This window comes from Charadrius vociferus, unplaced genomic scaffold (assembly GCF_000708025.1).
Source record: "Charadrius vociferus isolate BGI_N301 unplaced genomic scaffold, ASM70802v2 scaffold247, whole genome shotgun sequence".
NCBI lineage: Eukaryota > Metazoa > Chordata > Aves > Charadriiformes > Charadriidae > Charadrius > Charadrius vociferus.
In genome coordinates this window covers 37,875-62,628 of record NW_009649188.1, presented here as the reverse complement: position 1 = coordinate 62,628, position 24,754 = coordinate 37,875, and the positions used below count along the sequence as shown (strand labels likewise).

At 38.9% G+C, this 24,754-nt stretch overlaps 1 protein-coding gene across 1 annotated transcript in view; it reads left to right on the top strand.

Annotated features, from left to right (window-relative positions):
• RIMS1 (regulating synaptic membrane exocytosis 1) overlaps positions 1 to 24,754 on the top strand; it is a gene marked incomplete at its 3' end in the record, with an annotated part of 91,540 nt that overhangs the window by 31,604 nt on the left and 35,182 nt on the right. Inside the window, exons 5-6 of the mRNA XM_009888849.1 lie at positions 5,872 to 6,215; positions 8,495 to 9,366. Coding sequence (XP_009887151.1) covers positions 5,872 to 6,215; positions 8,495 to 9,366 — 1,216 coding nt within the window. The remainder of the gene's footprint in view (positions 1 to 5,871; positions 6,216 to 8,494; positions 9,367 to 24,754) is intronic.

Here is a 24,754-nt window from a genome sequence, read left to right as displayed (position 1 = left end):
CTCTAGTGCAAGTGGAAAATTCTGGTAAGGTGGGCCTTTAAACATCCCTTCTGGACACTCTCAGTCAAACATGTAAATGGCACCACAGACTTTAAGGTGTCATGTAGTTCTGTGAGCAGTGGGGCCTCATTCCCTGTGAGCATGTCTTGCGGTTGAATTGCTATGTAGATTCTTCGATGCCAATAAAAGATTGTGCTAATGGAATATTTATAGGGCTTTTACAAAACTGCCTATTTCATGAAACTTGTAAGAGTATAATACCTTGAAAACTACCATGCCTGTGCAAAATTTTATTGCATTTGTCCAGTGGGTTAAAAAAAATATTGGAGGGTGTGGGGAGAAAAGGGGGAAGAAACCAATCAGCTGTCAGCATAAACCTCATTTTCGTGCCAAACTGGGATAAAAATATCAAGCTGAAAACCTAAGTTATAAAGAAAATCTGCTCTGCACAGGAATGGAAGAACAAGCAGTGATAAAATGGCTTTAATATCACAGTCCTGAAATGGCTGAGGTGCATATGTCTGATGAGCATCAGCATGGGAAAGCGGTCCTCTCACTGCTTGGAGGGGAGAATGGTACTGTCCTTTTGAACCCTTCAATCTAGAGGAGAGGCTTCAGCAAAAGCAGAATCTAGCCTCCTATGCTACTTCTTTACTAATAAAGGAAACTTAATCCAGAACTATTCCTAGATGTTAGAGTATTTGTGCTAGTAAACTGACAGAAGGCTGCTTGGCACGCTCTTGGTTTTCTGCCCACTAGCACTTTTCTCATCAATTTTTCTTGGTGGTTTGGGAGTTGAGGTGCTCCAAGGCTCACATCCAGGAGGCAGTTTGTATGGAGCCACCTTGATTTTAAGTAGAATAGAGATCCTAGCATAGCTGCAGGCTATTTCGTGTCATTTGGCTTCAGTGCTCAAGAACGTTTCTGTGCAAGTTTAATGTACTAGTATCAGTGTAATTTCAAGATGGAGTTTACCAGGAGATGGTGAGCCACTGCTGTAGAGAAAACATTCTCTTCCCTGTTTGCCTCTGTTTCTGGCCACATGGTTTCTCTACTTATCATAGCCCTCCATGAGAAAAAATAGAAGTGACAAAAAAAAATGAAACCAATTAAAAAATACAGATAAATTTCTACGATGTTTTTAAATGCAAGTGGCTTCTGGGAGGACCCGATAGTCAAGAAAGGGAGTATGCTGTATGGGGAAGATGGGAGCAAGGAAGGGAGACAACAAACCCTGACAAGGAGAAAGAAGAGCAAGAGAGGAGGGAGATGGGGAGAAGACCTTCCCTGTTGGTGACCAGGAGCCATTGGACAAACTCAGCTGTCTGTAAAATTGTGAAAAATATATTTAATGGAAGTTTGGATTCACAAGCACATTTTCATTAAATAGGTGGAGTTATATACTTATTTAGATTTTGGACTAATGTAAGGGTTCAAGTAGATTTTCACCTTCATTTATTTATATTTTAATGGACTGAAGCCATCATGACACTTAAGTTAGAATTTTATTACAGAATTCATTTTGATATAGCAAAAGAGATAAATGCAATGCCCTATACTAATTTCATGGTTTGCTGCATGTTTTGTGTTATCCCAGAAACATTAAGTGATACATAGTCTAACTTAATTCTGTGAATGAATAGTTTTGTGAGAGCACATTGATAACATTTCTTCCCTCTGACTTTCAAGAGATGATTTTTAGGACGGTGCCAGAGCTCTGCTGAAGTTAATGGTGCCTCAGGCAGAGAAGAGGGTCTGCCTAATTAGATGTGTCTAAAATATCAAGTGTCTTCCAGAAGAAGATGGCTAAAAGAACATTAACAAGAGCAATAAACTGAAAAGAAGTTATGTATACACCATTCAGAGGGGAAATATTTAAGATAGCATGAAGGTTCAGTACAGAATAACTTGTGGCCTGCTGTATTAGGACACTTGTTACCTAATTTGCTGTACAGAGATGAAGCAGGATGCATGACAGCCAGTGTAACTGTTGGTTTGCTGTTTCTAAATTCATGAAGCGTGAAGGAGTGTGCTTTTAGAGTCTCCTCAGAATCTGGGCTTGGGTGAAGGATTTGGGGAACTTGCTCTGACCTTAGTCTGAGGTTTACCTGGCATGTGTCACACAAATTTGGTATAAAGTTTGTGCCCCCCCTAATGTGACTTTAGCCTCCCAGTGCATGTTTGGAAGGCTGGAAATGTGAATCTGAAAAAACCCTTTTTCTGCATTCTAAATTGCAGTTTTGAACTATGTAATCATGAAGAAGTGTTCTTATTTTTGTAACTGAAAATGCTCTTTTTCTCTGTGTGTATAGTTGTATATATTGTTTACTATGAGCTCTTTCAAGTTGGAATTTCATGTTGTGTTAGTACAGGAATACTGTTCCTACTCATTGTGGATCACATTCAGCAGTACCTGTAAGAGTAAGTTTGAGGAATACTTTTTCTGTGAATGAAATACCCCGTATTCCACGTGAAGGGAAGCATGGGATCCTTCTAGCATGTTTTCACGCAGCCTGTAAAGTTTCCACGTGAATCTGTGTGGGAACTGTTGACACACCTCCGCTGAGTCCTGTATGTGCCACTTTGTTTTTGTTATGTAGCAGTTAAGCCCAGAACCCTTTGCTATGCTGTGAAAATGCACATTTCTCCAGAGCCCTGCATATGAACCCTTTGAATGAGGAGCACCCCTTTACTGGTTCTCTTGAATAGCTTCATGTGCAGATATGCGTTGACCTATGCAAGGATGCAGTAAACCAGAAACAAACCCAACAACACAAACCAGAATCTGGGTGTCTTGAATGACTTACTGTAGCACTGCATCAGAGCTCACCATCCAGAAAAGAGTAAACAGAAACGATTTTTGAAGTGACAGGCCAGAGTAAAATTGTCTAACGCTCCTCATTTTACTGATGCATCGCGTGGAGGTCCAGAAGCCACATTAGAGAACAGTAATCCTTCATCAGAGCATTTGTTTGGTTGCCTAACATCTGTGGATTGTTAAGATAAGTTATTACACAGACCTGCTTTAGTTTAGATTAGTTTGGACCACATCCCAGTATATTCAATCAGGATATAATTCCTGCATGCTGCTAAATTGCTTGCTCCACATACTTCTCTAAAAATGTTTTTCAATATACAGTTTTGTCACTGAAACTGTCCTGTCACCTCAAGTTTTGGTTGTTATTTTTTCCTCCTAAAGAAAAGGTTTTATTATTTTTCCTTTTGGACTGAATATATCTCAAGGCAAACGTAGCATTTATTAAGTCCTGAGGAGATTCCTAAACAGGGATGGTAGTATAGCTTCCATGTGAGTATAACGCAGACTTCCTATATGTGTAATCTGTGGTGATTGGTATGTATTGTGTCCAAACTGCAGTGTTTAAAGACTGCCTTAAAAAATGATTTTGTATTTACATGTCTAGTATTTCTTCTTTCTGTATTCTGTATTTTTCTGTGTCTATTTGTGTATTAGCTATTCCTCTTTGTTTGGATCTCATAATATTTTGCATAAAATGAATTACAATATCAAAACTGATTATTTAAATTAATGGTAATTTCTTGAAGTTTATTACATACTTTATACATATTTTAAATGATCAAATACATTAAATTGTAAATGAAGTCTCTTACCATCTTTACATTTAAATGTGCTTGCATGCATACACACATATGTAATTTAATTAGAATATTTAAATTTTACTTTACTATTCTTTATCCTTCCTGTAAAGAAGCTGTAGTTGATTTATTTTTTTATTAACACTATTTTTCAACTTTCCCTGTAAATTGATAACATACAGGCAAAGATATTTTTCATTAATGACTTTGGTTTATAGCATTGACATAGATTTTACATGCAGAAACATGTGAATGCACACTCTTGCTCTCTAATGAGCTCACAATTGTGTCGCAGTCTATAAAGACATGTGGGGTTTTTTTCCTTTTAGTCTTGCTGGTTTTTTAAATACCTGTAATGATAATAGCAGGTAGACTAAAATCCTATTCTGTTAGAACAGATAGTCTGATAAACTGAATCTCTGTTTTGTGAGGTATACTAGATGAAGGAAAGAAGATATTTTGGAATCAAGGGATTTTTTTGTTAAAGGACTAGCGTTTATTTTGTTGAAGTCGCTGTTCCTATTATCCTACTGAGGGTTATCTGTTTTTATCATCATACATGTTTGTGCCACTGTTGGAATAATTGTAGCTTTTGATTAAGGTTTTTTTAATTAATTAAAATTTTAATAGGTATTTTATTATCTTTCTTAAATAGATGAAATATAACAGTCGTCTTTTGATAAAGGCGCAATCCAGATACAGGGAAAAGAGTTGGATGTCTTCTCAGTGTGGTTTGGTCAAACAGTGCAGAAATGGTATCGCAAGTTCTGATGTATGCTTCAGACCTAAACAGATAGTCAAATCTAGGGTGTTTTAAATAAATCTTAATTATGTTAATCATAGAAAATGCCTAAAATTTTCATCATGCCATGTTAGCCATGCACTTCCTCCCCAGGCCAGAGAATAAGAGAGCTCAGTACCAAAGCTTTGTCCTGTTGCAACTTCTTCCCTGAAATGATTGTTTTTTCTGTTCCTTTTAATTTTTAGTGTGCTATAATTTTGTGACTGTTGCATCGTTCCTGTGTTTACACAAAATAATCCAAGCATATTTTTCATTCCAACTTTCGTCATCCTTCTTACCCTCTTTACAATGTTACCTATGCTTTTACTTCTTTCCACATTAAACTATTTTCTTTACCATTTTCCTTATTTTCTGTCAGCTTTGTTTCCTCTCATCTGTGTTTTTTTTCTGACAAAATTCCCACCTTTTGTATATTCTTCACACATTTTGCCTTTTTTTGTTCTTCTGCCTCAAAACTCCTTTTGTCTTTGTCTCACTTTTTTCTTAAATATTCACACACTTTGGAGTCCTGATTAATCTTTTATTTTTCTCTGGTGATATACTCCTGTACATAAGACTGTCTTATACTGTATATAGACTTGAAACATATAAGTCTTTCTTTACTGTATGTGCTCCTGTTTATCTGTGTATCTGGAATTTAAAAAAAAAAAATTAAAAAAAATCCTAAGAAGCACTGTTTATGTACACAGCTTAATTGTGATTGCCAGGGACACATGTTCACTTAATTTATTTATTATCTACAGCTATAACTCAAAGAGATGGTAAATGATCATTTCCAATTAGTAAAAAATACGGTATTTATGCATTCTTTTCATCGGTGAATTTAGTTCTCTCTTAGTAGTTTTCTTTAGGTCTTACCCTACATCTCTGGTAAGTAGTTGCTGTGGAGGTAGCTAAAACCATGCACAATAAATGCTGAATTTATTTGCAGGATAATGTTGAGTTATGTTACGTGAGAAAAATCAACTAAAGGGAAATACCGTGTCAGTTTTCTTTGGTGGTGGAGGTTGGGAGTTAGCTGGGCAGGATTCCGCCACCCAAGGTACAAGTCCTGTTTACAGTCTGGTAGGTTTTGCTGACAGCGATCCACACCACTGAAAACAACCCAACTCACCCCCCCCGATTGCATCAACACCAGCAACAAGCGTTGGTTGTGTTGTTGGCGTTTATTCAGAAGAGAGGTAGGGCTGGGCTGAGGGGGGATCGCTACAGGTAGGACTGACGTATATTGACAGCACATTTTGGAGAAGCTCGCATAGCATGCGCCTGTAGGATGCTTGGCTCTAGCCAGTGCAGTCAGTGCTTGGTGAAGCATGTTCTGGGTCCTGTCGTGAGCCACCAGTCTCACCAGTTTAGAGGAGAGAGAGAGAGATTGTACCTGCTCTGTGATAGTGAGCATGCATTTCAGGGTCTGAGGGGTAGCTGCACTGACTCTTCTTGTTGTCTTCAACTAGGTTATGTGGGTATGCAATTTATGTCGAAAGCAACAAGAAATCCTGACAAAATCCGGAGCGTGGTTTTTTGGAAGTGGACCACAGCCCTCACCTAGCCAGGACGGAACACTGAGTGATACAGCGACCGGCGGAAGCTCGGATGCACCGAGAGAAAAGAAAGCAAGACTTCAAGAGCGATCGAGGTCACAGACTCCCTTAAGTACAGCAACTGCCTCATCACAGGAAATCTCTTCTTCCAGTGTGCAGTCTGACCGTAGGAAAGGAGCAGAAGTATCGCAGCCGGCTATGGGCCTGGACCAAAAGCAAGTTTCCTCAAGGTCTAGAAGTGAACCTCCCAGAGAGAGGTAATGCTTTCTGTCTTGATAGAGCCTCACAATTACAAATGCTAGTTCTAGCTTAGTAATATTACACAAGGCTGTCAGCTGGGCCTTGTGTGTGGCTAGAACCATGTAAAAACAAAGAATAAGTTGATTTAGCAACAGGGGAAGGATAAATGTTCCTTAGCAAATATATTTTCTGGTTTGGTCTGTGCAGCAGAAATGAGGAAAAAAAAGTATTTTTACAGATATTTCCATGTATTTCAATGCCTTTTTGGTGCACACTTTTAATATAGATTTGTAGGTTACTTTTAAATTTTAAATGTGGCAGGTATTTTAAAGTTATTAAGCAAGCCTTTAACTTGATGAAATAATGTGCTAGAATTTAAAAAAAACACACACACCCCCAGCAAATCTCACAAACAAAGAAAAACCCCACCCTGTGGAATTCTGTCAGATATCCTTATGTGTTATATTTTTATCAATGATTGTATTATTTTTAGTAATAAACCAGGAACTATTAAAAGAGCTCATCTACATCTGAAAAGTAAACATTCATGAAGAACAGCAATAGTACCATCTTGAATTCAGAGCAAGTTGTACACAAGAATAAAGCAAACCGGAAGCAAACTGTGATATTTTAAGTGAGTAAATGAGTAAATTCCTGAGTTGTGCTCACTGTGATGAACGGGATGAGGAGTGGCAAATCAAGAGAGGCTAATGTGATGAAGCAGTTGCTGTTCTTTTGGCTGCTGCCTGGCAGATGGCAGAGCAGTTGAGAAGAGAGTCTGTGGCAACAAAACAAGAGTCTGCCATGGAATATTCTCCCTTAGCCAGAACAGTTGAGGATTATTATTTTTTTTTATAGCTATTGAAGTTGAAAATGGATGATGAACAGTGGCTAGTAACTTACTGTGTGAGTGAGGTCTGTCTGGATTTAACTGTACCAAAACTCAGGTTAGTGTTACCTCTAAGTATCATGTAAATGAACACATGGTGCCTTCCCCTAATTCTGTTGACTTTTTCCCGCAATGATGGGAAGGCCCACAGAGAAGTCGTCATTCAGCTGAATGACACTTTTAGGGCAGCAAAATGCTTTCTATTTCTGTTTTGCTGTCCAAAAGTGAGATGGTTATATTAATTATACAATAGTAATGTTCTCTACTTGTCATTGAGACTTTCAAATGAAGTCCAAGGGTTCTGAATGGAGAGCTTCTATGGTAGCTCAGGTCCCATTTATTGCCAAAAACTCAGAAGGAACAGGAGATGGAGAAAAAGGAGCCAGGAGCTTAACTTGGATCATATCCAACTTTGCCTGTCCTGTTGGATGCATCTGTGACCTATCAGTTGTGAAAGGCAATATCTGGTGCCACAAAAAAGTCCTAGTGACTTTGTCCTGGTGCAGGTTAATCTCAAATACAGCACGTAGCATTGTTCAGCTTTCTTCAAAATCTATGGTAAACAAAAGGGCAATGGGAATGATGAGAGAAATAAAAATATCTGGTATAAGGGAATTTTGTGATTCTTGCTTGCTTATTCTCCCAAAGCAGAAGATGAAAGAGGAGAGAGCATAATTTTCATGCAGCTTCATTATTCATTGTTTTGTACTTTGGCTGTATAGAGAAATAAATTACATTTTCATCCTCTTTTATTACCAGAGAAAGGAATGCCATTAATTTATCTCAAGGAGTCAATTTGCTTTTTCTTATATGCTTATGAAATGGGCACTTCTTTTTAGAGTTTTAATAGGGTAGAGCAAACTAGGTCAAATATTATTGTTTCTGGATATATTATCTTTTGCATTTTTTTTTAATATCCATATTACTTCTTTCTGTAGTGGCATTGTGGGAGATAGTCCATTTGGTGGTGCTTATATCTACACTGTCAGGGTGCTTGAAGTGAGTTGTGGGGTTAGTCTGTAACCCTCATGACTGCTGCCAGAAAAATGGAGAACATACTTTGTCATAGTGCTGCAGTTACTACAAAGACAACCTTGAGTCTTCTTACCTACATGGGTAAATTCTTCTTATCTGCATTTACCCATGTTAATATTCTTTGTGATTTTACTCATTAATTGGACCATCTGTACTTTAGGTTTTTGTGGACTCTGGAAGTTGTTTGCTATTGTAAAACAACGGTACCACTGGAACAAATAATAGATTTAATTCATGATAATGGATCCAGTACCTTGCTATATGTTTTGCCATAGCTTATCCTGCTTTGTAATATAGTTACCATAACAGTGTAGACAGGTATTTTTATTTTGCATTCAATTCTTCAAATTATTGTACTCGTTTTCATTGTAGGAAGAAGACACTATTGGTTGCAGACCAGAATGGCAAAGGTTTAAAGAGTGAGCGTAAGCGTGTGCCAAAATCCTCACTTCAAAAAGAAGGACCAGCAGATGACAGGGAACGTAAGGAACGGCATGAAGGTAGAAGGCTGGAGAAAGGCAAGTCACAGGACTACTCAGACTTGCCAGAGAAACTTGAGGAAGGCAAAGTGCCTGATGATGAAAAACAAAGGAAGGAAGATGAATATCATACCCGTTACAGGAGTGACCCCAATCTGGCAAGATATCCTGTAAAACCACATCCCGAGGAACAGCAGATGCGCATGCATGCAAAAGTTTCTAAAGCACGGCATGAGAGAAGACACAGTGATGTAGCTTTGCCACATACAGAAATGGAGGAAGCGGAGGTACCTGAGAATAAATTAGGAAAACGCTCACAATTACAGGGAACTCAGGACAGAAAATCTCTTGTGGAAACTCAGAGGTCGTACTCTATAGACAGAACAGGTGATGTAAGAATTTCTGTTTCTAAACAATTAACTAATCATAGCCCACCAACTCCCAGGCATAGTCCAGTTCCTATAGAACACGTAGAATACAAGAACCACGATTCCTTTAAAAAACAGAGCCGCCTTGATCCTAGCTCTGCTATTCTCATGCGAAAAGCAAAGCGGGAGAAAATGGAGACCATGCTAAGGAATGATTCCCTTAGCTCTGACCAGTCGGAATCAGTGCGGCCATCCCCTCCAAAGCCTCATAGAGCAAAAAGAGGCGGAAAGAAAAGGCAGATGTCAGTTAGTAGCTCAGAGGAAGAAGGGGCATCAACACCAGAATATACTAGCTGTGAAGATGTGGAGATAGAAAGTGAAAGTGTCAGTGAAAAAGGTAAGGACCTTTATGTATATTATGCACATGGCCATGGTTTGGGAAAAAAAAAAAAATCTGTATTTTTCTCTCTCTTTTCCCTCTTTTTTAAACATACACCTTTGTTTTTCCCCTTACCTTTCTTTCTTTGTCCCAACTGAGAAGTGTCTTATACCTGTTTACATTTGGTTTGCAATGTTTACTTTTGCATTCTTAGATGAGGTGGTTACAGGTAGCATCAGCTGATGGGTTTCTTTCTCATTCTCTTCCCTCTTTCACCTACAACTGACAGAATTTAGAGGCTTCTAGTTTATTGTCTCAATGGTATCTGTACTCCTTTGGTCATTGCTTCATCCTTTTGTACGCAGAATAATTTTCTGTGAATGAGCAGAAATGGAAAATGAGTTCTGTAACAATATGAGAAGACCATTATAAAGCATCATAATCTCACTCATAACTCAGTCTTAAGATATGCAAAATTTTACTACATTTAATATAATATCAAGGATCTGCCAGAGTTCATTGTTAACAAGGACAGGGTATGGGGCAAGGGGAGTGTTACATAGGAAAGCAATGAGAATTGCCTGACTTGTTGTCTAGATGACTTTGCTCCCAAGTTTGCAAGCATGTTTAAAATCTGTTATTTCAGTTTGTCTTCATCTGTTGATGGTAACACTCTGCAGTGAGGAATAAGTGTAGTACACTGTGTGCTTTTTTCTGGCTGAAGAAGTTAATCAAATTCATGAATGATGAACAGATAAAATAAGCATCATCATAAAAGACTGTGGTAGCACCTACTAACTGTCTTATAACCCTAATTTGTCTTTAAGTGACACTACATTGAGCTGATGGCTTTTTGTGTCTTTGGAAGTAGCTTTTAGCTCTTTAGTTTAATCATCTGTGTTTTTAACTTGGAAGTTTTTTGCTAGTGTTCATACTCAAAATACCAATGGCTTGTCTGTGTTGCCTTTTAGTTACTGGCACTGTTTTCCTGAGATGTCTTTGATTCATATAGGCCAACCTGTCTGTCTGTCTTTATCTGATGTTGTGGTCTCCTGACATCCCCTAAAGCTCCACGTATACATATAAAAAGAGACAACATTTCTCTCCTCTCCCATCTGAATAGCTGCTTGTTTTAACTTTCTAAGCATGAACTTTTCTATTCAAAATATGGAAGCTTGCTTTTCTGATCATTTTTAAGGAGGGATGATGATCATGCCCTTGAAATGCAGCCCAGAAGGCCAACCGTATCTTGGGCTGCATCAAAAGAAGTGTGGCCAGCAGGTCAAAAGAAGTGATTCTGCCCCTCTACTCCACTCTGGTGAGACCCCACCTGGAGTACTGCATCCAGCTCTGGAGTCCCCAACATAAGAAGGACATGGACCTGCTGGAGCGTGTCCAGAGGAGGTCCACAAGGATGATCCGAGGGCTGGAGCACCTCTCCTATGAGGAGAGGCTGAGAGAGTTGAGGCTGTTCAGCCTGGAGAAGATAAGGCTCCGGGAAGATCTTATTGCGGCCTTCCAGTACCTAAAGGGGGCCTACAGAAGAGCTGGGGAAGGACTTTTTACAAGGGCATGTAGTAATAGGACAAGGGCGAATGGCTTTAAACTGGAAGAGGGCAGGTTTAGATTACACATTAGGAAGAAATTTTTCACTTTGAGGGGGGTGAGGCACCGGAACAGGTTGCCCAGAGAAGTTGTGGATGCCCCATCCCTGGAGGCGTTCAAGGCCCGGCTGGACGGGGCCTTGGGCAACCTGGTCTAGTCGGAAGTGTCCCTGTCTGTGGCAGGGGGGGTGGAACTCGATGATCTTCAAGGTCCTTTCCAACCTAAACCATTCTATGAGTCTATGAAATCTTAATCCAGATTCCACTTAGACATAAAAAACCCACACTTTTTTACTGGGGGATTGTTGAACACTGGAACATATTGCACAGGGGCATTGTACTGTCTCCATCCTTGGAGATGCTCAAAATCCAAATCGAGAAGGCCCTGAGCAATCTGTGCTGGCTGACCCTGCTTTTGAGCAAGGTGGTTTGAACTAGGGACATATAGAGGTCCCTTCCAGTCTCAACCATTCTGTGTTTCTAAGAGAACACGTCTCTTTCCTTTTTTATTTTGTAGCAATGTTTTATGCTGACATTTGGATTTGTGTAATTTTCCTTGACTTCCTCTGTTGGTAGTAGTGGTCTGTAGAAAAAGAAAGACACAATAAAAGAGTGTAGTGTTAAAAAATTGATACAGATAATTAAAAAATGCCCCTATTGTAACCAAGGTCAGAATCCCATTTTTTGCAATTTACGAGCATCATTACAAACAGACTTTCACCCACCATTCCTTCAGTGCTTTGCTCGCAATTTGTGAGAGATACTGCATAGGTCCCTAGTTGTAGTGGCTGTTTATAAGCCCAGGAGGGTCTGGAATCCATCCTCTTATCCAAATATCAACTCAGTCAGAAATCTGGTGCCACAGTAATATAAATGGAGCTAGAAAGATAGAGTTAATGCAAATAAATTTTTTAACCTTGAACAGCCTTACCAAGAAACACCAAGATATTAAAATTAATGTTCACATTTGGTTGGTGCCAATATAAAGCAATCAGCAACTGAGTAATAAAGATGTACTATTTTCAATTCAATATTGAATTAAAGTAGAAGTTTTCTATGGAAAACAGCTTACAGAAATGTTTAAAAGAAAATGATGCCCCCTAGAAAAGTAAGGGATAGGTAGAGTGGATAAGACTGTATTGAAAATCAATAGCCAAAAATGACATCTAGAATCATAGAACCATAGAATCATCTAGGTTAGAAGGGGTCTTTAAGGTCATCGATTCCAACCGTTAACCACCACTAAACCACATCCCTAAGCACACTACATCTACCTGTCTTTTAAATACCCCCAGGGGTGGTGATTCAACCACTTCCTTGGGCAGCCTGTTCCAATGCTTGACAACTCTTTTGATGAAGATATTTTTCTTAATATCCATCCTAAACCTCCCCTGATGCAACTTGAGGCCATTTCCTCTTGTCCTATCACTTGTTACTAGTGAGAAGAGACCAACGCTCACCTCACTACAACCTCTTTTCAGGTAGCTGTAGAGAGCAATAAGGTCTCCCCTCAGCCTCCTTTTCTCCAGCCTAAGCAACCTCAGTTCCCTCAGCTGCTCCTCATAACAATTATTTTTCAGACCCCTCACCAGCTTCATTGCCCTTCTCTAGACACACTCCAGCACCTCAATATCTTTTTTGTAGTGAGGGGACCAAAACTGAACACAGTACTCGAGGTGGGATCTCACCAGTGCTGAGTACGGCGGGATGATCACTTCCCTAGTCCTGCTGGCCACACTATTTCTAATACAGGCCAGGATGCTGTTGGCCTTGGCCACCTGGACATTCTGCTGGCTCATATTCAGCCAGTTGTTGACCAACATCCCCAGGTCCTTTTCTGCCAGGCAGCTTTACAGCCACTTTTCCCCAAGCCTGTAGCGCTGCACAGGGTTGGTGCAAAAGTCACTTTTTAACATTTACATCTCCTAGAAGCATGCTTTAGGATTGCATTACCCTGTCTTCTGAGCACAAAAAACTTTGAAGAGTGATATTCTTAAATACAAGGCAAACTAATTTAGCTAGTACATCTCCTGCTATGTACTGTAACTTCAAAATCATTAACAAAATAATTCACAAGCACTGGAGATGCTTTCTTTCAAAAAAATAAATTTCTTTTGCAGTCCACTGGGGTTTTGCGTCTTTGGTGGAGCCCAAAGCCCAAAAGCCCAAAGCTTTATGTTGAGTTGTTTCCATGTTGAAGTAAATCTAGAGAACGAACTGTTTAGCAGTATCCAAAAAGGTCATCTCAAATTTCTTTTTGAAAAGAAATCTTCACCCTTTGCAGGAGACTATTGCTGTTTGCTCACAATCGTTTTCATCCTATTATTAATACAGGCTGTACAACTCCTTATTCTGAAATCCATAATAATTGAACATTAGGTGGACCGTGTTTCCAGTGACAACACTGTCCTGGCAAGGTGAAAGTTGTCCTCTTAGAAGGCACAAATTGTGTTCATACTTGCTTCAAAGACTTGCTAGAGTAACATAAAGCAGACTATTACAAATGAAATCCAGACCTCATTTTAAAGCTGAGAACAGCTTCTGCCTACTGCCATCATCCAATGAAGAACGCACATTAGATTTGGAGTAAGTCTGAGAAAAAGTATTTTCTTTAGAGTTTAAAACCAAGAAGTTGCATAGAGCTATTAGATTTGTGTCCAGACAAGGCTGTACATAACTTCTTTTATTCTGTGATAGATAAAAGAGATAATCTAAACTTCTGTCATGCAGTCTTTGAAACTGGAAGATAAAATAGTGTTGGAAATTGGAACAATATGAGGAGGTACTGAAAGCTGTTCATGTACTTTTATGCAAATAAATATTCTAATGGTTTTACATTTTTGCATACTCACTGTTTATATTTACCTAAATGTGTATTTTTTTAATAACATCTAGGCTTGAAAATATGCCTACTACTCACATATTGTGAGCAAATGGTAAAAAGCTAAGTAAAACTTGCTTTGTATACTTGCTAATGGATTTAATTAGGAGTGATGAGCCTACGATAGAGTTGGAATCTTGTTTGAAAAAAACTCCTGAGATGACATTCCGGTTACTTGCAGCGAAGATGTGATCGTTTCATTCATAATGCCTTTCTTATGGTGCCAGGAGGAACAGAGTGACCTGGTTTCATTTCGTTCTTATGACATTACCCTTCTGATTAGAAAGTGGAAAGGGCAGGGATCTTGCTGGGATCTTGGTGCGTGCGCAGGTATGAAGCAGGGGGGTTATGACCAGGAGGAGTGGACGTGGAGGTCAGAAGGAGAAAGGGATGCTCTGGTTTGCAGATGAATGTGTCTGTGCTGTCTCAGCTCCAGGAGGAGGGGATCTGACCCCTTCCTCCGTCCTCCTCCAGTGTTTTGAGTGCCGCTTTGGGCGCTCACGCTTAGTGGTGCTCCTGGGGGAAGGAAAGCATAAATTAAATCCCTGCCCTGGTGATTTCTTCCAAGTGCTTTAGCATTGTTGGCAAGGAAAGTTGCCTGTGGGCTAAGAGAGAAACCACACGTGTGCGTCAGGCTGTATAAATGGACCAAAGGAAAACATCAGGAAAAGGCTATAGAGAAGAGGAGGCTGGTTTTAAATGTTTTTAGCTAAGCGTTTTCACTGAGGTATTTTAAATTTGGAGTGTAGGCAAGTCAAGTTGTACTGTAACATCTGCTAGCATATTTTAACATCTGTTCACATGGAGAATTGGGCATAGAGTTTTAAAAAAAGCGGAATTTGTTTAAAAATGTGATTGAGCTTTAACTTTTTGTAAAATGAAATACCTTTGCTAGGAAGATGAATAGTTCTTAGCAATTAGTTCAAATTTATCATCTAGTCCTTATGCAATAATTTAGATCTACATCTGATTCAGATTTTAATGAAAATATAATCTAAAATGGCTCTAGTTTCAGAATTTTAGTCAGTGCTAACATTATTCAATGCAATCAATATTCAGTGCTTTTGAGTAGCTGAAATTATTTAGTGCTTATGGAGTTGTAAATAAGTGCTTGTTAAATTAGTGTTGGGCAGTAAGAAATATGTTTTGTGTATATGGAATTATCTAAAGTACATACATGCACTTTTAACAGTCATGCTCAGCTTATTTTATTTAAAAGGACATACTGTTGCCAAGAAATCCAACACTTCACTGAGATATGTAACCATATAAATGGGAGTGTCATGGAAGATATGTGGCTGAATTCTTCTTTAAAATCCTAATAAACCTCTTTCTCTAGCTAACCTTAAGTAAGTTGTGAATGTGCTGGAGGGAGTTTGCAGAAAAGCAACAAGATTGACCAAAGTCTATAAAATATGATCTATAAGGAGATGTGGGATGGATTGGGTTTGAATAGTCTAGAAAAAAAAAAAGAAAGAAAAGAAAAAAGAAAAAGGAAAAAGGAAAAAAAATGGGGGAAAAAAAGGCAGGGAGGCAGGACTGGGCTTTTAATAGGAAAGAAGAAGCTGGAGGGAGGAAGAGATTGAGTGAGTGCTTCTCTCTTCCCCTGAAGGGTTAAGTTACTGCTAGGAAGGTCAAAGCTTGGTGCCAGAAATCATGTCAACTCTGAGGACAGATAAGCAAAGTTAAGGATAGTTGTAATCATAATTTCTTAGTAGAAATAGAGGATTCCTGGGAACAAAAATCAATTTCTTTATAGCCTTCATAGCACTGAAATTGTTCTATGCTAGAAATACTGCTGTTGTTCCTGTGGGAGGCTCTGGGCCAAGGTGGGGACATCTGGGGCTAAATTCACAGCACTCCTGACTGTATCTTATCCTTTTTGTCACATTTTAAGTAATGGTATTTGGTAGCCATTTCCAGTACAAATTTATGTAATAACAATCTGGGTTTTGAAAAGGAAAAAAGAAATGTACATTTTGACTTATCAAGAGACACGGAAGAAAAGGATGCCACAAACTAAAATCTTGAGTTCTTTCTTACGTCTCTGGCAGCTGACAAGGCATTGTGTTTTATTACTATGAACATGCTCTGTCTTCTGTGTTGCTTGATTTTTCACATGTTCATTGTTTTATTGTTTGTTCTTTGTCACTTACCTTTCTCCTGCACATCTAGATTATAAAATAGCAATGAATTTGTCTTAATGGTAATTTGTCCAGTAGTAAGATGAGTATTGTCATTACGAAAAGGGGTGTACTAAAGCATGGCGGAATTACGATCACATGTTCAAAGAGACTTAACACCTAACAAGCAGGGTAGCTTTAATTTGAGAAGCTGTGAGCGTTTGGACCTGTAGAGAAACCCAGCGGTTCTCTAGGTTTCTACATGAAAGACCAATTCTTAAGAACATTCAGCAGTCATTTTTTTTCCATACAGAAACCACTGGAGGTAGCAGGTGCAAGAAGAGCAGTGGGAGCTGTGTATCATGGAGCACTTTTTAAGGGACTAAGAGGGAACTGAGAGCTTTTGAAAAACTTGCCCTAATTTTAGCTGCTGAGCACTTTTCAAAATGCAGCTATGCAGTGAACTGGAGTTAAAATTCAGCTAGCCTGAAATAATGGCATAGCATTTGTTGTGGTTTAACCCCAGCCAGTGACTGGGACCACACAGCCGCTCAGTCCCTCCCCCTGTGGTGGGATGGGGGAAAGAATCAGAAGAGTAAAAGTGAAGAAAACCAGTGGGTTGAAAGAAAGACAGTTTGATGAGTAAAGCAAAAGCCACTCATGCGAGCAAAGCAAAACAAGGAATTAATTCATTACTTCCCATTGGCAGGCAGGTGTTCAGCTGTCTCCAGGACAGCAGGGCTCCATCATGCCTAACAGTTACTTGGGAAGACAGATGCCGTAACTCCAAACATTCCCCCCTTCCTTCTTCTCCCAGCTTTATATGCTGAGCATGATGTCACATGGTATTTGGTCAGTTGGGGTCAGCTGTCCCGGCTGTGTCTCCTCCCAACTTTTTGTGCACTCCCAGCCTACTCACTGGTGGGGCGGTGTGAGGAGCAGAAAAGGCCTTGACTGCTTAGCAACAACCCAAAAACATTAGTCTGCTATCAACAGTGTTCCCATCCCAAACCCAAAACATAGCGCTATGCCAACTGTTAGTAAGAAATTCAATTCTATCCCAGCTGAAACCATGACAGTTATAGCCAGAGGATGAGCCTTTCCCCTACTCTGTCCTCCTATTATTTTGTATATCCATATATTTTTTGTATATCATAAAAGTTATGTGAACTGCTACTGAGGATTTGCTGTTATTCTTTTGATCTGAGAGCTTAGAGGAAAAGGTGAACTGTGAAAGATTTTGAACCAAACTGTGTTTGGTAAAGCTGCATAACTGTGGATGGTCTGTTCACCGTATTGAAGGACGAGTTTAGGTCTTGGGACTGAAGTCCAAATCTTTGCTTTTTTCCACCTGTATGGTGGAAGCTGGCCCCTTTGGGTGAAAAATGAAAGCCTGTGAAAGAAAAAGGTAAATTAATTATTGGTTTAATATAGAATAATACATAGACTTTTATTAATTTTAGAGTTCATTTTAGCTAATTACAGAGTTAGCTAGGAACAAGTGTCTGATTTTCTTATTTTCTGAAAAAGTTCATTCTGTTTCCTTTTCTTAGTTACAGGGATTCAGTGTATTCATTCTGATTATCCTAAATCATAGTGAGTCCAAACACAGGGGTTATACCATATGGTACTGAGTATTATTGGTTTTCATTAGTTACTGCCACCACTCCACCCCCCCCCCACAGTTTTTAAGACCTTAGTATAATGGTTCTGATAACTGATGAGTTTGCTTTTCTTGTCCAAGTAGAGGACTCTTTTAAGGTTTTAGTTCAAAGGGAGACAGGGGGTTTGTTTTGGCTTGCCCTCAGCTTGAAGACAGGTAAGGACAGGGCAGTGTTTTACAGTTTTATTTTCAGTTTATGCATGAGTCCCTCAGCTCTCATTCCCTTTGACTGCAAAAATAGGATATGAAGAGCTTTCTAATTGTTACACACTTTCAACCTTAGAGGTATTTTGTAAGAGAGTGTAAGTTTCAGAAGCATCATGATGCTATGCAGTAAACACATTCCTACAGAAATATTTTTAAGACCCTCAGTATTAAATATTTTATTGCACTTTCTTTCCAGCCATGAAGCAAGTTCTAATAATACATTTTATTCAGAATATTTTCTTTTCACATTTGCTTTCGGTCTGTAAACATGACCTTTTGTATTTCAGAAAAGCAAATATCAGCATTCTTTACTTTGTCACCTGTGGCTTTGCTGTACCTTATATGCAAATTGGACCAAAGCCTAATTTGTTCCATCGAGCAAGTTGAGAAACGTGCAGGGGAGGCATGGCTCATCTAATCTTCCCAAATCCAAATATGGCCTTTGAAGGGAAAGTGGACTGGTATTGGAACATTAGAACTGAAAAGGGTGTTTAATATGTGTTGTACACTTCACTTGGGCCACAGCTAGTGTGGGATTATTTTGCAATTCTAAACGCAGGTCTGTAAAGACTTTGAGCATATGTTTAACTCTCATTATGTAGAGGTTTTGATTGCACGTAGGGTCCTAACTTAATATAGCTTTGGTGTTAGTTGTGGGAGCTATGTGTGGTGGAGGAATAAGTAAAATGGTTATATTCCTTGGCCACCTCTTAGTCATATGTGTAATTTAAGACAAAATGTTTGGAGACATATAGCAAGGAAAAATGATGCACATCACACATTTATCCAATTTTAACGCACAAGTATTTTGTGATTTAATTGTATACATGAATTTCTAGAATTTAAACTTCCAGTTTTTGAAGCCTAGTTCTCAATTTGGTAATTCTTTCCTCTGCAATATGACCTTCAATTCTAATTGGTTATTCTCAGAATGATTGTTGGAAGCATGTTCTATTTAAAGAAACTTGGTCATGTTATTATACCAGTTTTCTAAAGGATCTAAGTTCTTGGTGTTTTTCAGAATTAACATGGAATAGCCTTGGGCAGACTTGAGGGCACACACTTCTTTTTCCCTGTAAAAATCAGTGGTGCTCTAGATTTGTTTAGGAGTTGTCCTTCACAAAGTAGAAGTGGTTTTCTGAATCAGATCTGAGCTTTGAAATTTACTTCTAATAGGTAAGAGTCAGTGGATGTGTTTTAATGGTTGGCTTTTATAAATGCGGTTCTTTTACTAAAAATGTAATATATCTTTTCACTGGAAATGTAAACTCAAATATGAATGTAACTTCAACTGTAAATTCAGATTAACTATTTGTAAAACTTTGCCGTTCACATCAAAGTTTATCAACTAAATAGAATTAATAAGCTAATAATTAAAAATGTTTACCTTCTTTTATGGCTCTAACTATATTAAGTAATATTAAACTTTCATGAAGTTTTATTTCATTTTTGGAGATTATATTTTTGTTATGCTATTAAAAGAGCTCAGTGCTATGAATTTATTTTTCTGTGTTGCTCAGAGTAAAAGCAAGCACCGCTCATGGCTCTTTTTAACCCTTTAGGCCACATGTTCTTAACCATTAAAGTTGTGCTTAATGAGCCACTAGATGGAGCAGTCAAATCTAATTTTTATCTATCACACTCTGTTTATGCAAGACAGTTTCTCTCTTAGCAAAGAGAGAGTCTGGAAATGCAGGCACACCTTCCTACTTGAACTGGTAATTTAAAAACCTATTTCAGATCTTATCTCCATGTGCATTTTTCCGTAGGTTAGATTACATTGCCCTGTAGGTTCAGTGTTGGGAGACAGTGTATGGAATGTATTCTGGATATGGAAATTACACTAACAAGTATAGCTCTACAGAGCAGTTGTTCGTTACATGAGTTGAGTACTATCCTCAGAGGATCATGAGCTAGATTTAAAAAAAAAATCAAGAAGCTTAAAGATACACATTTACAGATGACTCTGTGTGTTTGTGCTTAAGAAATATTGCTGATACTTCTGGTGAAATCGTATGTTTTCTTCCTACTTACCCAAGACATTTCATTCCAACCTATTTTTTTCTGTGACCTAATGCATAAGAAACACCTGTTTAATGAGAGCACACTGTGTTCTCTGCGTCAGGAATGCTGCAGTAAAGTAGGTTCAGGAGCAGAAAGAAAAGATACTATAGTGTATGTAAGTGTATGTGAACGCTTTCATAGTCTTTGTTTTATTGTAGTTTCATAACATTAGTAAGATGAGATTTTTTTGGAGGGGCATACGTGCTTGTGAATATATAGACAGATGTTTATATGAATTAGAATTCTTGTGAACTATTAGAAAGCATGTCTGCATTCCAATACATCTGTTGTATTTAAATACTTTAGGTGTCATGATGTGTGCTTGTAGGAGTGTCTAACACTGGGTCTAACATCCCAGAGTGGTGTTAGAGGTAGTGAATAGAGCTATGTGTGAATATAAAATTCCGCAGATTTTTTTTTTGTTGTTGTTCTTTGCGTTTGTAAAGTAGTTAAAAGTCAGACTCTTCTGCATTAAAGATTATCAGCAGGTGTCACAAGAGAAGAAATATCATTCTGAAGAAGCTGGATATAGTCCTTGAGGTGCCTCAGACCTGCTCCCACATCTCAGGAGGGAATTGCAAATCCTGGCACTGGGCTCCTGTGAGTTTTGGGTAGGAGTGACAGATACATTTGCAGAGTAGGGAGCTCATGCTGTGCAAAGCAGAGCTCCGCAGCTGACTCGCTTTAACATGTGTGCTGTTTATTCATACAGTTCTCACCTGAATTGTGAAATGAGCAAAACCCTCTGCTCTGGCAGTGGAAACTAATCAGTGCTATAAGGTGAGAACTACTGAACAGCCAGTTTTTTCCAACTCCCCAAAGTCCTGGGTCACTCAGCGGTATAATGCCAGTTATTGTCTGTCATGCTCCAGAGCTCTACCACAGCAAATTGGTGGAAGTTTACATCAAAACATATGGGATGCCAGGTAATTTGATGTTCTGTACGGACTAAGTTTTTACTTAAAATATAGTATAAAAGTGACTTGCAAATGCAGATAAAAATGAACCTCACAAAGCAACTCACAAATACAAATTTAAACAGATATAGATTCTCAAAATTTTCTTCTGTTTCTGCCAATTTTTATGTAACACACCGAACTTGTCAGCATGCCCAGGTAGGCTCAGTGATCTCCCATGGGGCAGGTGTTATGGATTTGCCAGTAGCGGAGTCATCATCGTCTTTAAGCAAAGACTGTCTGTGGGAGGGCAAAAGAGCCCCCTGAGAATAGGAATTGAACTGAACGCTTAGGAATAAATCCAGTTTTACTGCTGCAGACAAGTTGCTTTGAAACAGTTTGCTTTCCACAGACAAGTTGCTTTGAAATCAGTTATACAAAAAGTTGATTAATCTGTTCATGTTACCCAGTTTTAAATCTCGCTGCCAAGGAAGTCTTAGGGAATGGCTATTCCTACAAGCCACTGAAAGGAGACGCTTAGGAAGACATTCATGTTTGGCCATGCGCAGATTTTATTTTATTTTTTAAACAAACAAATGCACCATTTAGATTTTGACTACTTTTATAATTTTTCCTTTAAAATTCAATTCTATCAGTATCCTTTCATTAAAGAAAAAAAACAACAACAACAAATAATGATATTAACTTAAGGCGTGCTATCAGACATCACTTCTCTGTGCTATGGTGGACCTAATCTTACTTTGACCTAGAAAATTGTTATAAGGATTAGGAACGAATTTCCTGGCAATGCTTTAACAAACAACAGGGTCACCGTTAAACCCTGCATTTAGATATGTGGTTTTATTTTTTTTTTATTTGGATAGTACACAACATTTTTAAAGTAAAAGAGGTTGACCTTTTGAAATGGTCAGTACATATGGTACTGCTGTTCTAATTTTTAGGTATAAAACTGAAGTTTTTAGAATTAAAGGATCTGGGAAGAATCTGACTTGTAGGAGGAATTGGAAATTAAACTTACATCTACATGGACTTAGGCAGTAAGGAAAAGAAGAGGAGGAAATGTGAATTAAGTTGTCAAAGGTGTCCTAGGTATAATAGATGAAGTAGTGACACATAGATGTCTATCACTCTTGGCTGTATAACCTTTCAACCACAGCCTGTACATGAACCAGTTGCATTGTCTTTTGTTATGTAATTGGTAGAAAATAAGGGGTTTCAAAGGGAAAAAAAAAAAAGAATTGTTTCAAGGATTTTTGGTAAGGTGATGTAGCTGACTTAAATAACAAGCCGTAACAATGCTGTCATTGTAGGCTGAATCTCCTATTTTTGCTGTAGCCCAGGTTTGCAGATGGTACTTTTTGCTTGTCTTCTCTTTTGGCAGGAAAATTCAGGTGCAGGTAAGATGCCTGCAGTCTCTTCCTACAGGGAGTAACATTGAGTGGATTTGAGCAATTCAATTCTGTGAGTTCAAGCCTGTACCTGAGCATGTCTATCAAAGGTAGTGCTGTCATACCACCACTTCATCCCAGCTTACCCTGCATCAAGCAGGGAAGACTTTGAATGTGGGTATTCCCCATCCCACCATGCTGTAGGGCATGAGAGTTGGGAGAAATCTGTCTCTACGGAGACATTAACACAACAACTAGAAATAATAGTTAAAGTTGGGAACAAAAAGAATATTGTATCAGTTACCATTTCACTGAAAGCATCTGGCTTTGGTTAGCAATTGGATGGCTGAGCAAACTGTTTGAATTGGGCTTTGGTTAAGACCACCTTTGGCAGTAAAAAAGGCTCTCCAGCAGATCTTTTATAGATATTGTAAGTTAATTTGTTAAGTGCTGCCTTGTCACAAAGAAAAATACTCCACAAAATCTCTTTTCGTACGGAGATCAATTCATCAACCTGTGATGTCAGAGGAAGTCCAGAAGTCATCTGTAAATCTGACAGTGCAGGACTGATGTTCTCTGTCTTGATGTCAGTAGATCCTCACTCAAGGCCAGTTATTGAAATGATTAGCCTGAGGAGATGCTGGGTGCTTTAATAGAAGTAACTAAGATAAATGCATTGCAAAATTGCTGGATCATGAAGATTGGATAGCAAAGATCTCAGCCATGACATCTATGGGATTGAAGGCCCAACACAGGTTTTCTAGTGTGAGCATACTTCTTGCCTCTTTAAAATTTCACTGTCATTATCATCTTCCTCAGATGAGTCAAGAACAATCAAGTCATCAGGGGTGGGGGATGAGAAAACAATATTGGTGGCAGCACAGTACAAAACAATTGGCAATGGAACTTGGAAACGATGGATAGAACAGCAATAGATAGCGGGGTGTTTCTTTACTGGCTCTTGCATACCCGTGCGCATGAAAGGATTACTGTCATTTGGTTGTGCAGCAATTCCCTTCTGTCTTCCAGCAGTCTTCCAGTCTGCTGCAAAATGGCGGGTGATATTCTCTAAAAGTCCCCATAAGGACCTTTGGGAACAAGGTGGTAAAGCCACTTGTCTGGGATGCCAGTGGGAGGCACACTGTAGCCTGCTGCGATGTGTACATTTACATTGTGTTTTTCAGGCAGATGCCAAGTTTGTTCACTTCCACTTTGAACTGATTGGCTCAGACCAAGGTTTGAAGTAAATGCTGTGGAGTAATGACAGCATGACATTGATTTAGCCCAAGCTAAAGAAAAGGCAAAACTTAATAGCTCCAATTTGTCCCTCTGTTGATGTGACTACATCATTTTTGCTCTGGTGCTTTTGTTTCTTGCCAGCTGGCCAGAAATGTAAACATACTATGCTCATGCCTGAATGGAAAGGAACATGGATGAGCACTAACAAGTTTGAGGGCAAAGATTCCTTTTAGGAGCTATGTGTCTTTTCGCCACAGTCATCTCAGTTCTTAACCTCTGATTTTTCTCAGTAGTTATGAGAAATGACAGGCTGAGCTATGTCAATCTGTTGAAAAGAAAACCACTGCTGTATGTGTGGCTGTATCTATTTGTATATTTGTTTATAAAGTCTCATGTAAACAGTCAACAATTGTCTTTGCAAAGTTGTAAGTATTTTGCCAAAGAATCTGAGAAATACTCCGTCCTCTTCACTGGGCAATACTTAACTGAAGAGAAGACACACTTATGTTGCACAAATGCATAGAGAACAAGTGTTTTAATTAGCCCACTGTCAACTAAACTCTGCACTTAAGCCTATCTGAAGAAAGTATGTTTTCTCTACTGAGTTTAATTCTGGATGCATAGCCAAAGGCTACACCCAAGTTTTCTATGATCCCAGGAGAGCATTTTGTGGTGTGGAGTGCTGCTAGCTGAGGAAAGGAAAGCCTTTATTCCTCCCCATAAATCTTTGTTCTGATACTTTTTTACATAGCTAACGTTCCACCACCAGTTGAACTTCAGTCGTTTGACCATCACTTGAGTCAAGTAGTTGTGTCAGCTTTCCACCCACCTCATCGTTCACTAGTCAATCCATTTATCTCCAATCCCCTAAAAAGTTATTGAGGGAGACTTGGTTGAAAGCCTTGCTACAGTTACGTTAAACAACGTCTGCTGCTCTCCCCTTGTCTGCAGATCCAGATATCCTATTGGTCAGGCATGATTTGCCTTTGGTAAAGCTATGCTGGTGATTCCCAGTCACCTTCTTGGCCTTCATGCGCTCAGGACTACCTTCCAGAAGGATTTGCTCCATAACCTTCCCATGGACTCAAGTTAGCCTTCCCAGTCTGTAGTTTCCCAGGTCGTTTTTCTTGTCCTCTTTAAGAGACGTGTGATGTTTGCCTTGTCCAGTCACTGTGGATCTCCCACAATAGCCAGGACCTTTCAAAGTGGATCAGACAGGGCAACAGTATGAAATGTCACATGCAATACCTAATATAGTATCTAAGACTGCTACAATTGTGTTAGAATCTCTTCTCCACTGTAACTTGGCTTTGAGGTCTT